The 13,447-nt window shown below is 44.1% G+C and overlaps 1 protein-coding gene across 2 annotated transcripts in view; it reads left to right on the forward strand.

Annotated features, from left to right (window-relative positions):
• The window catches only part of LOC149435354 (pro-thyrotropin-releasing hormone-B-like), a 49,211-nt gene extending 44,761 nt beyond the window's left edge, over nucleotides 1–4,450 (forward strand). For both annotated transcript variants that reach the window (XM_089662741.1, XM_089662742.1), the window contains exons 2-3: nucleotides 646–837; nucleotides 3,497–4,450. In XM_089662741.1, coding sequence (XP_089518867.1) covers nucleotides 651–837; nucleotides 3,497–4,038 — 729 coding nt within the window. In that variant the 5' untranslated portion in view covers nucleotides 646–650 and the 3' untranslated portion in view covers nucleotides 4,039–4,450. The remainder of the gene's footprint in view (nucleotides 1–645; nucleotides 838–3,496) is intronic.
• Nucleotides 4,451–13,447: the final 8,997 nt, after the last annotated feature.

A 13,447-nucleotide genomic window follows, 5' to 3' on the forward strand; every position in this document is an offset into this window, starting at 1 on the left:
GACTGATACATACTGACATAGACTGATACATACAGACATACACTGATACATACAGACATACACTGATACATACAGACATAGACTGATGCATACTGACATACACTGATGCATACTGTCATACACTGATACATACTGACATACACTGATACATACTGACATACACTGATACATACTGACATTCACTGATACATACTGACATAGACTGATACATACTGACATATACTGATAGACACTGATACATAGTTAGTCTGGCTGAAAAAAGACAAAAGTCCATCCAGTTCAACCATAGAAAAAAAAAAAAGTTATCCTACACCCACAGTTGATCCAGAGGAAGGCAAAAAACCCAGCAAAGCACGATCCAGTTTGCTCCTGCAGGGAAAAAACTTCCTTCCTGATCCCCCGAGAGGCGATTGGATATTCCCTGTTATGACTCTTATTGCCTGGCCATATTCCCCCGTTGTCACCGTCAGAAAGTCAGCCCCGAGGAATGGAGCACAGCTGCCGCAGGAACATGTGCATGTAGGCAAGAAGTGACTACAGTGAGGATGGAGGTGATCAGCAAGATAAATAAAAGAAAACAAAATGGGAATTGTGAGTTTTTTTCATTAAAAAGTTTGCATTTTTCTTTTTCTTTGTGTCTTGCAGCTGTGATGACGTCCACTTGGTGGCTGCTACTTTTAGGGGCTGCTTTGTCACACGTGACGGTCGCACAGGAGCAGCCGTTGCCTGACGATGAGGACTCATTGCCTGATGACGGAGATCTTAGTAGTACACTGAAGAGAACACAGATAATCCGCAGTATTCTCCGCAGGATTGAAGAGGAACAGACTGAGAAAGGTGCGCTAGGCTTTGTTTACATGGCTATAGGCATTGCTATGGGCAGGCTTTGTTTACATGGCTATAAGCATGGTTATGGGCAGGCTTTGTTTACATGGCTATAGGCATGGCTATGGGCAGGCTTTGTTTACATGGCTATAGGCATGGCTATGGGCAGGCTTTGTTTACATGGCTATAGGCATGGCTATGGGCAGGCTTTGTTTAACATGGCTATAGGCATGGCTATGGGCAGGCTTTGTTTACATGACTATAGGCATGGCTATGGGCAGGCTTTGTTTACATTGCTATAGGCATGGCTATGGGCAGGCTTTGTTTGCATGGCTATAGGCATGGCTATTGGCAAGTCCAGCATTCATAGTATCCAGGGGCTATGTTTCCATGGCTATGAGCAGAATATGTTTAATGTCTAGTATGAAAAGTATTTGGGGGTTATATTTACATGGGGGGCTCTGTTTACATGGCTATGGGTAGGCTTTGTTTACAAAGTCCAGTACATAGTGTATTTGGGGGTTATGTTTACACAGTTACTATGTTCACGTGGCTATGGGCAGGCTTTGTTTACAAACTCTAGTTCATCAAGTATTTGTGGAGGTTATATTTACACAGGGGCTCTGTTTTCATAGCATAACTATTGGCAAGTCCAGTATGATAAGTATTCAGGGGCTTTGTTTACATGGCTATGAGCAGAATATGTTTACAAAGTCCAGTATGCAAAGTGTTTGGGGGTATAGTTACATGGGGGTCTATGTTTACATGGCTATGGGCTTTTTTTTTTTTACAAAGTCCAACTACACAAAGTATTTGAGAGTTATGTTTATACAGGAGCTATGGTTGCATGACTATGAGCAGGCTTTGTTTACAAACACCAGTACACAAAGTATTTGGGGAGCTTATATTTACACAGGGGCTATGTTTACATGGCAATGACCAGGGTTTGTTTACAAAGTCAAGTACACAAAGTATTTGGGTTTTGTTTACACGGAGGCTCTGTTTACATGCTATAGGCATGCCTATGGGCAAGTCCAGTAAGCAAAGTATTTGGGGAATATGTTTATACGAGGGCTATGGTTACATGGCTATGAGCAGGCTATGTTTACATGGCAATGGCCAGGGTTTGTTTACAAATTCAAGTACACAAAGTATTTGGGGATTACGCTTATATAGGGGCTAGGTTTACATGGCTATGGGTAGGCTTTGTTTACAAAGTCAAGTACACAAATTATTTGGGGATTACACTTACATGGGGGCTAGGTTTACATGGCTATGGGTAGGCTTTGTTTACAAAGTCAAGTACACAAAGTATTTGAGGATTACACTTACATGGGGGCTAGGTTTACATGACTACGGGCAGGCTTTGTTTACAAAGTCCAGTACACAAAGTATTTTGGTTATGTTTACATGGAGGTTCTGTTTACATGGCTATGGGCAGGTTTTTATCTACAAAGTCCAGTACACAACGTATTTGGGGACGTGCTGTTTATTTAATCATCATAAATACCTGTATTCATATAGGCTAGCCCTGCAGATTTATCTTCTGAAAATTCTGGAGTTCTGACTTTGCTTGCTGAATACTCATTTTCGGTCTGTGACTCAGATCATTAATGCCAGAGACAGCCATAGGAATAACATTTCTTCATAGTCCATTCAGAGACACAGGATCCAATACAGCACCACAGATTATATAGCGCCACCTACAGGAGGAATGGACACTAAGCTAAACTGGGCACTGTTTTGGATCCTGTGTCCCTCAATGGACTCTGAGAAAGAGATTTCATTTGGTAGTAACAAAAATCTAATTTTCTTGACACAGGATCCAATGCAGTACCCGGTTTAGCTTAGTGTCCTTTCCTCCTGTAGGCAGCGCTATATTACTTGTGGTATTGTATTGGATCCCAGGTCCTTTAATAGACTCACAAAAGGGGATTTTACTGTAAATATTAAAATGTAAATCCTGATTTCTTTCTTGTCCATTGAGGGATACAGGATTCAAAACAGTACCCAGTTTAGCTCGGTGTCCATTATTCCTTTAGGGCTCGGGGTGTCCAAACTATGGCCCTCCAGGTGTTGAGGAACTGCAAGTCCCATGAGGCCTTGCAAGACTCTGACATCCACAGACAAGACACCCAGAGGCAGAGGCATGTTGGAACTTGTAGTACTGCAACAGCTGGAGGGCCATAGTTTGTACACCCCTACGTTTAGGCAGTGTACATAAGTCATAGTACTGCATTGGATCCTAGATCCCTCAATAAACTCCAAGAAACAGATTTCACTGTAAGTATGAAATCCTGTTTTCTTTATTGTCCATTGAGGGCAGGGGCGGACTGACCATTTGGAAACTCGGGCACTGCCCGAGGGCCCGGGGTCAGTAGGGGGCCCCATGAGATGCCCCTGGTACCTTTTTCATAGGCTTTTTTGAGTTTGGGCAAGGACACAGGGGCCCCATGAATCCCCTATTGCCCGGGGGCCTCATGAGTTGTCAGTCCGCCCCTGATTGAGAGGCACAGGAGCCAATACAATACCCAGTTTAGCTTAGTGTCCATATATATATATATATATATATATTCTGCATATATAAAACGTATAATATTATACAAGGCACTTGCTATGTTAAGGATTTTTTGAATACGATATTATACTGACTCCGCCTTGACCTTTGCAGACTCTGAGTCTCCTGCTCTGGAATGGATCTCCAAACGGCAGCACCCAGGGAAAAGGTTCCTTGATGAGGTGGAGAAGAGACAACACCCAGGCAAACGAGAGGAAGGGGAGTGGAATCTGGAGCTGTCCAAGAGGCAACATCCTGGAAGGAGATCCCCTTTCAGCGATCAGCTGCTTGATAATTCAAACCCTACTTTAGGCCTCCTGACTGATATCTCCAAGAGGCAGCACCCCGGCAAACGCGGACTGGCCTATGCCAAGCGCCAACATCCAGGCAAGAGAGGTTTGGATGAGGAGGAAGATATGGATTTTGGAGACTTCCAAGAGGTAGACAAACGACAACACCCAGGTAAGAGGTACACAGAGCCAGAGAACGTAGACTACGTGCCACCATGTGAAGGACCTGACCCGTTCAACTGCAGCAAAGGAAGTCTTTTGTTGGAGCTTCTAGACAATGTCAACAGGAGCCGACAGGAGGAAAAGCGACAGCATCCTGGACGGAGGTCAACTTGGGAAGCAGAAGTCCCTGTAGCTCAGGAATGACTGCCCCTCCAGTCCTCCAACCAGGCAAAGAAACACCTCCACCAACCCCTTCACTATTGGAAAACTGACACTTCCTTCAACATAACTCCAAATGTGCTATCCCATGACTCTTAATAAATTTACTACCAGCACTGTGTCTGCAGGGCACCAAAACACGCAACATGTCTCACAGTGTTCTGGTGGAAGATGGTGTAACCCAACTCCAAAATGTAACCCAAACCAGTCCTCCCCCATCAGGGTCCAAATAGATCTTGCTATTTAAAGTGCTGTTTCACTTTATTACCCATAAATATTTGTTTCCGGTTCTGTTTTAATGGTTATGTCTTAAACGCAGGTCAGGTTTCCTTTTTCTTTGTGTCGAAATTTCACAGCAGATCTTTAACAGATGTGCAATAAATGGTATTTGAACCTCTGAGCGCAATTTATAATTTCATGTTCATTCTGTTATTTATATAAATTTCTAGTATTTCAATGGAATTCTCTTTGATCTAATGACATTTTGGGTCAGTTGATTGCTGATCTAACGTATTGGTCGGCCGGTGGTAAGTTTCCATTGATACAATATAACTATAGTTACATTATTATTATTATACAGGATTTATGGCACCAACAGTTTGCTCAGCGCTTTACAATATAAAGGGATACAATACAGCAACAATACAGTTCAATACAAGAGGGATAGGAGGCCCCTGATCCTGGGAGCTTACAATCTAAGAGGGAGGGGCTGGTGGTACAAAAGGTAATAATTGTAAGGGATGAACTGGTAGTTGGAGTAGAAGATTCCATTATTAGCTGAAGGCAGGACAGGCTTCCTTGAAGAGAGAGGTTTTCAGAGATCGCCTAAAATTGGGCAGAGTAGGCGATAGTTGGATAGATTGGGGTAGAGAGTTCCAGAGGATGGGGGAGGCTCTGCAGAAGTCCTGGAGACTAGCATGGGAGGAGGGGCCAAGGGAGCTAGAGAGCAGGAGGTCACGGGAGAAGCAGAGAGGACGATTTGGGTGATATCTGCGTTTTCACTGTCAAGCCTATTTTCCTGATATTGTAATTTTTTGTTCCAAGGTTGACTTGAGGAAAACCTGTCTGTAAAAATCCTTATTGTCAGTTGGGAGTTTGTCTTTGGGGGGGGGGGTGTTTCGGTTTACAAAAATGTTTTCTCTGTTGTCTGTGCCCCCTGTTATGCCATTATCTAGTCTGTTTCAGGTGGTTATTGCCATTTGCATCAATGGTGGAAAATTTTGCAAACAAATAATCTTTCTTCATAAATTGACTCCAAAAAGTATTCTATTACATTTAAAAAAACAAAAAAAACAAATGAGTGTATCGTATTTAGCCTGTGTGAAAGGTATAGCGACTACAAACTATGGGATATACAGCATATTTATATTTGAAATTCTCATTTCTTGAGGCCGAAAAAGGCCAGGACAGTACAAATACCCCCCAAATGGCCCCTTTTTGGAAAATAGACAGTCCAAGGTATTTAGTAAGAGACATGGCGAGTTTATTGAAGTTGTAATTTTTTGTCACAATTTTTTTTTGAGAAAATAAATAAAATTTAAAACACTATTTTGTTTTTTTACATACTGTCAGCAGTGCAGTACAACATCATCAGATGACTGGTGACCAGGGGTACTGACTAGTGACAATATGCAAAATAAATAATATTTTATTTTATTTTTTAGTAAAAAAAAATCATTTTTTTAAGTTTTTTTTTCATTATTCTTTTCTTTTTTTCAGTTTTTTTTTAACATACTTTTACCATAGTGACACTGTACTACTCTGGGAGGGGGGCTGTGATCAGGGATTTTTTCACACTGCTATTGCTTATCACAGTGATGATAGCTGTTATAAGCAATAGCTTTTAACTGTCATGAATGGCTTTCCAGCACGCAGTACATTTACTGTGAGCGGTTCGGTACCTTTCCTTTTCTGTCTGTAGTCCCTGTAATTTTTTTTTCAATTCAACACTATATGGCAACCTGGAGGAGTTCTGTATACCACTGGTGTCAATGTCATTTCCTGCTTCTGTGAACGGCTCTCTGATTTACCCGCTAAGATACAAGTCAGAATTTAGGCACCCCTGCTATAGGAATTTCAGTTATGATGAGCTACTCGCCAAGGGTTAAATACCTCTAAAGGGATGCAGACCCTGCCGCTTTCCCCATCAGAACACTGAGAGTGCACCAGGTGATTATAATGAACCAGACCCTCCCATTCAGAATCAGCCTGAACAGCTATTTCTTCAGAACAGACAAAAGGCTGCTACAAAGTTTGCTAAAATCCTTGCAATCGGCATGGATCACCTAGAGTGGAATGTTGTTTTTTTTTTCAACAAAAGTGAAAGATGTCTGAGAATGAAAGTGAGTCTGGCAGCAAAATAATGAGCCCCCAGTGCTGGTCCCCCTGCCCCAATTTCCTGGGCTCATGTTGATTACACCCGCTTTCTTGAGTCCTCTCCACAGCCATATACCAACTCTACAGCCATCCTCAGAAAAAAAAGAAGAAAAGCTAAAGGTGCAGCTAGAAATCGTTCATGAGCCAACTTACACCATTGCAATCTCGTAAAAATCGAATTGTTAAAGTTTTGCATACCAAAAATGTTGAGAATGTACAGTACAGGATGTCTTTATAACAAGAGATACAATGTATCAATTCTAAAGGATACTAGAGGGAATCAACAAATTCTAAAGGATGCTAGAGGGAATCAGCAAATTCTAAAGGATACTAGAGGGAATCAACAAATTCTAAAGGATACTAGAGGGAATCAGCAAATTCTAAAGGATGCTAGAGGGAATCAGCAAATTCTAAAGGATACTAGAGGGAATCAGCTAATTCTAAAGGATGCTAGAGGGAATAAGCAAATTCTAAAGGATGCTAGAGGGAATCAACAAATTCTAAAGGATACTAGAGGGAATCAGCAAATTCTAAAGGATGCTAGAGGGAATCGGCAAATTCTAAAGGATACTAGAGGGAATCAGCAAATTCTAAAGGATGCTAGAGGGAATCAGCAAATTCTAAAGGATGCTAGAGGGAATCAGCAAATTCTAAAGGATACTAGAGGGAATCAGCAAATTCTAAAGGATGCTAGAGGGAATCAGCAAATTCTAAAGGATGCTAGAGGGAATCAGCAAATTCTAAAGGATACTAGAGGGAATCAGCAAGTTCTAAAGGATGCTAGAGGGAATCAGCAAGTTCTAAAGGATGCTAGAGGGAATCAGCAAATTCTAAAGGATGCTAGAGGGAATCAACAAATTCTAAAGGATACTAGAGGGAATCAGCAAATTCTAAAGGTTGCTAGAGGGAATCAGCAAATTCTAAAGGATACTAGAGGGAATCTGAAATTCGAAAGGATGCTAGAGGGAATCAGCAAATTCTAAAGGATACTAGAGGGAATCTGAAATTCGAAAGGATGCTAGAGGGAATCGGCAAATTCTAAAGTATGCTAGAGGGAATCAGCAAATTCTAAAGGATGCTAGAGGGAATCGGCAAATTCTAAAGGATGCTAGAGGGAATCAGCAAATTCTAAAGGATGCTAGAGGGAATCAGCAAATTCTAAAGGATACTAGAGGGAATCAGCAAATTCTAAAGGATGCTAGAGGGAATCAGCAAATTCTAAAGGATGCTAGAGGGAATCAACAAATTCTAAAGGATACTAGAGGGAATCAACACATTCTAAAGGATGCTAGAGGGAATCAGCAAATTCTAAAGAATGCTAGAGGGAATCAGCAAATTCTAAAGGATACTAGAGGGAATCAGCAAATTCTAAAGGATGCTAGAGGGAATCAGCTAATTCTAAAGGATGCTAGAGGGAATCAACAAATTCTAAAGGATACTAGAGGGAATCAGCTAATTCTAAAGGATGCTAGAGGGAATCAACACATTCTAAAGGATGCTAGAGGGAATCAGCAAATTCTAAAGAATGCTAGAGGGAATCAGCAAATTCTAAAGGATGCTAGAGGGAATCAACAAATTCTAAAGGATACTAGAGGGAATCAACACATTCTAAAGGATGCTAGAGGAAATCAACAAATTCTAAAGGATGCTAGAGGGAATCAACAAATTCTAAAGGATGCTACAGGGAATCAACAAATTCTAAAGGATGCTAGAGGGAATCAACACATTCTAAAGGATACTAGAGGGAATCAGCAAATTCTAAAGGATGCTAGAGGGAATCAGCAAATTCTAAAGGATGCGAGAGGGAATCAGCAAATTCTAAAGGATGCGAGAGGGAATCAGCAAATTCTAAAGGATGCTAGAGGGAATCAGCAAATTCTAAAGGATGCTAGAGGGAATCAGCTAATTCTAAAGGATGCTAGAGGGAATCAGCAAATTCTAAAGGATACTAGAGGGAATCAGCTAATTCTAAAGGATGCTAGAGGGAATCAGCAAATTCTAAAGGATGCTGGAGGGAATCAACAAATTCTAAAGGATGCTAGAGGGAATCAGCAAATTCTAAAGGATGCTAGAGGGAATCAGCAAATTCTAAAGGATGCTGGAGGGAATCAACAAATTCTAAAGGATGCTAGAGGGAATCAGCTAATTCTAAAGGATGCTAGAGGGAATCAACAAATTCTAAAGGATGCGAGAGGGAATCAACAAATTCTAAAGGATGCTAGAGGGAATCAACAAATTCTAAAGGATGCTAGAGGGAATCAGCTAATTCTAAAGGATGCTAGAGGGAATCAACACATTCTAAAGAATGCTAGAGGGAATCAGCAAATTCTAAAGGATACTAGAGGGAATCAACACATTCTAAAGGATGCTAGAGGGAATCAGCTAGGGGCGTACAATCTAAGGTCCCTAACCCTCAAGGGGCGTACAACCTAACGTCCCTAAGCCTCAAGGGGTGTACAATCTAAGGTCCCTAACCCTCAAGGGGCGTACAATCTAAGGTCCCTAACCCTCAAGGGGCGTACAATCTAAGTTTCCTAACCCTCAAGGGGCGTACAATCTAAGGTCCCTAACCCTCAAGGGGCGTACAATCTAAGGTCCCTAACCCTCAAGGGGTGTACAATCTAAGGTCCCTAACCCTCAAGGGGCGTACAATCTAAGGTCCCTAACCCTCAAGGGGCATACAATCTAAGGTCCCTAACCCTCAAGGGGCGTACAATCTAAGGTCCCTAACCCTCAAGGGGCATACAATCTAAGGTCCCTAACCCTCAAGGGGTGTACAATCTAAGGTCCCTAACCCTCAAGGGGTGTACAATCTAAGGTCCCTAACCCTCAAGGGGCGTACAATCTAAGGTCCCTAACCCTCAAGGGGCGTACACTCTAAGGTCCCTAACTCACATTCATACATACATATACTAGGGACAATTTAGACAGGAGCCAATTAACCTCCCAGCATGTCTTTTGTAGCATAGGAGGAAACCTATGCAAGCACAGGGAGAACATGCAAACTACAGGCAGGTGGTGCCATGGGTGGGATTTGAACCAATGACCCGAGTACTGCCAGGCATAAGTGCTAACCATTTAGCCACTGTGCTGCCTATAATGAATGCAATATGCTAGTACACATTGCCTACTAGCACATTATGAAAGCCTTACCTGAAAACGAAGCTGTCTCAGCTCCCTGGGGCTTCCATCTTCACCCTGTCTTCCCTCCGGATTCACAGGCTGCAGCCGTTTGACTGGCCGAGGCGCGATGACGTCACTCCCGGGAGCCACAGCACAGCATGCCGTCCATTGAGAGAGCAGTGCACATGCGCTGGTTACATCACTGGTGCTGATAAAGTAAATCTCTCCCAAACAGGGCAGCACAGCGGCAAAATGGTTAGCATTTCCGCCTGGCAGTACTTGTGTCATTGGTTCAAATCCCAGCCACGGCACCACCTGTCTGGAGTTTGCATGTTCTCCCTGTGCCTGCATGGGTTTCCTCCACGTATAAGAGGATAAAATTCAATTTAGGGGGTACTTTGATGGGAACTCTGATGTTAGGGAGCTCTGATGGGCTCAAGTCTATTTAGAATCTTTGCTTTGTTTTACTGAATTTTTTTTTTGTTTTAAATTATATGCTGATTATCAGAACTTTTATTCAGCAGGAACGCGGGGGAACGCAGCTGCGGCACCTATAGCAATGAATGCATGTAATGGTAAGGGGCGCTGGGGTGTGCTGCAGGGTCTATTGATGCTGGATATTGGGGATCTATTGTTGCTGTGGGGGATCTACTGTCGAGGGAGGTGTTTATTGTTACTGGCTGCTGGGAGATCTATTGTTGCTGCTGGGGCGTACTGTTCCTGGGGTGGATCTGTTGTTGCTAGGGGGAATTTTAATGCAGGGGGTCTATTGCTGCTGAGGGACCTATTGTTACTTGGGGGGCTGTTGTTGAGCGAGGGACCTATTGATGCTGGGGGGGAGTTAGTTGTTGCTGGGAGGGATCTACCGTTGAGGGAGATGTTTATTGTTACTGGGTGCTGGGAAGTTTATTGTAGCTGCTGGGGTATACTGTTCCTGGGGTGGATCTGTTGTTTATAGGAAGAATTTGATTGCAGGGGAGTCTATTGCTGCTGAGGGATCTATTGTTACTTGGGGGCTGTTGTTGAGGGAGATACCTATTGTTGCTGGGGGAAGGTCAGTTTTTGCTGGGAGGGATCTGCTGTTGAGGGAGGTGTTTATTGTTACTGGCTGCTAGGAGATCAATTGTTGCTGCTGGGGTATACGATTCCTGGGGTGGATCTGTTATTGCTAGGGTGAATTGTATTGCAGAGGGTCTATTGATGCTGAGGGCTCTATTGTTACTTGGGGGGCTGTTGTTGAGGGAGGGACCTATTGCTGCTGGGGGGATTTCAGTTGTTGCTGGGAGGGATCTACTGTTGAGGGATGTGTTTATTGTTACTGGCTGCTGGGAGATCTATTGTTGCTGCTGGGGTATACGGTTCCAGGGGTTGATCTGTTGTTGATAGGGGGAATTTGATTGCGGGGGTCTATTGCTGCCAAGGGATCTATTGTTACTTGGGGGGCTGTTGTTGAGGGAGGGGCCTATTGTTGCTGGGGGGGGGTCAGTTGTTTCATGGGAGAGATCTACGGGAGAGATCAATTGTTGCTGCTGGGGTATACTGTTCCTGGGGTGGATCTGTTATTGCTAGGGTGAATTGTATTGCAGAGGGTCTATTGATGCTGAGGGATCTATTGTTACTTGGGGGGCTGTTGTTGAGGGAGGGACCTATTGCTGCTGGGGGGATTTCAGTTGTTGCTGGGAGGGATCTACTGTTGAGGGATGTGTTTATTGTTCTGGCTGCTGGGAGATCTATACAGTAGTTGCTGCTGGGTATACTGTTCCTGGGGTGGATCTGTTGTTGCTAGGGGGAATTTTATTGCAGGGGGTCTATTGCTGCTAAGGGATCTATTGTTACTTGGGGGGGGCTGTTGTTGCTGGCCACAGGGGATCTTTTTTACTGCTTTTCTTATCATCATTAAAAAATATTCCATACAAATTACTTAGCACCTCAAAATGATACCTGATTCTGTTTTTGCTAAAAGGGGGCAGTACTGGGAGGTGGGTAGGGGGTGGAACCAAGGGATGGTGTTCGAAGGAGGGTAGGTGGGCCTCTCAAAGGGGTTACTTGGAAGCGGGGAGTACCGGCACCTATTGCTGATTACCAAAAACCTAAAAGGTAAAACGTATTAATTCGTTAAAATTTGATTTGATCTTTAGAAAAAAAAAAAAATTTTCCATCCCCCAAATATTTGTAAGATATACATGTCCCTTGTACTGAAAAATTCAGAGACCCCTGGAGTAGGGCTTTTAACTCAACAGCCCAGGGGCGTCCCTAGGGTTGGTGTCACCCGGTGCGATAACACTTGGTGACACCCCCTCCGACGATCCCCGCAGGATGGATCGGATCTGCGGATTGACCATAATGGATTGGAGGCCCCATGAGATGCCCCTGGTACCTTTTTCATAGGCTTTTTTGAGTTTGGGCAAGGACACAGGGGCCCCATGATCCCCTATTGCCCAGGGGCCCCCATGAGTTGTCAGTCCACCCCTGATCGGATCCATCCTGCGGGGATCGTCGGCTTTCTTTAGAACTTACTTTTTCGTGGAGCGGACGATCCCCGCAGGATGGATCGCATCTGCGGATTGACCATAATGGATTGGAGGCCCCATGAGATGCCCCTGGTACCTTTTTCATAGGCTTTTTTGAGTTTGGGCAAGAACACAGGGGCCCCATGATCCCCTATTGCCCAGGGGCCCCCATGAGTTGTCAGTCCACCCCTGATCGGATCCATCCTGCGGGGATCGTCGGCTTTCTTTAGAACTTACTTTTTCGTGGAGCGGACGATCCCCGCAGGATGGATCGGATCTGCGGATTGACCATAATGGATTGGAGGCCCCATGAGATGCCCCTGGTACCTTTTTCATAGGCTTTTTTGAGTTTGGGCAAGGACACAGGGGCCCCATGATCCCCTATTGCCCAGGGGCCCCCATGAGTTGTCAGTCCACCCCTGATCGGATCCATCCTGCGGGGATCGTCGGCTTTCTTTAGAACTTACTTTTTCGTGGAGCGGACGATCCCCGCAGGATGGATCGCATCTGCAGATTGAGCATAATGGATCGGAGTCCGATCCATTATGCTCCCCGATCCGCAGATGCGATCCATCCTGCGGGGATCATCAGCATGCAACCTATACGGGGTGACACAGGATCCGCTCCACGAAAAAGTAAGTTCTAAAGAAAGCCGACGATCCCCGCAGGATAGATCCGATCAGGGGTGGACTGACAACTCATGGGGCCCCCGGGCAATAGGGGATCATGGGGTCCCTGTGTCCTTGCCCAAATTCAAAAAAGCCTATGAAAAAGGTACCAGGGGCATCTCACGGGGCCTCCAATCCATTATGCTCAATCCGCAGATCCGAACCATCCTGCGGGGATCGTCGGGGGTGGGGGGTGTCACCAAGTGTTATCGCACCGGGTGACACCAACCCTAGGGACGCCTCTGCCCCAGTCCATATAAAAAAACGAAGAATCATACTTTGGCTGGTGTGCCAAGATCCAATCTGATTGGCTGGGTGTCGCTCTTGGACACTCTTTCTTTAGCTTGTCAACTAACAATGATTAAAATCTTCGTCTGACCAATCTGTCTCCTCGCAAAGCAGATTTTGTGCGCTAATCCGTTCAGTCATTGTCGTCTCTTGCAGTAGATCATTCCCCGTTTCAGCAAGATTTGCGCTCGGATGCTCGCGGTTTCCCTGAGGCCAGTTGATGCTGTGTGTAAATTCTCTAATGTGTAAAGAAAAAAAAAGACGAAACAATTAAATAAAAATCCATCATCGCGGTTGCCGCATCTCCGGGGTATAGGAAAAAAATTAAATGAATGTGAATGAAACTATTTTTATAGACAAAGGATCTTTTGTGTGTTGTCGGTACATACATGTGTATTCTGTACATAGCTATTTTAATATGGATATTGG

This window comes from Staurois parvus, unplaced genomic scaffold (genome assembly GCF_062004578.1).
Source record: "Staurois parvus isolate SC_StPar_1 unplaced genomic scaffold, SC_StPar_1.0 ptg001531l, whole genome shotgun sequence".
Classification (NCBI taxonomy): Eukaryota; Metazoa; Chordata; class Amphibia; order Anura; family Ranidae; genus Staurois; species Staurois parvus.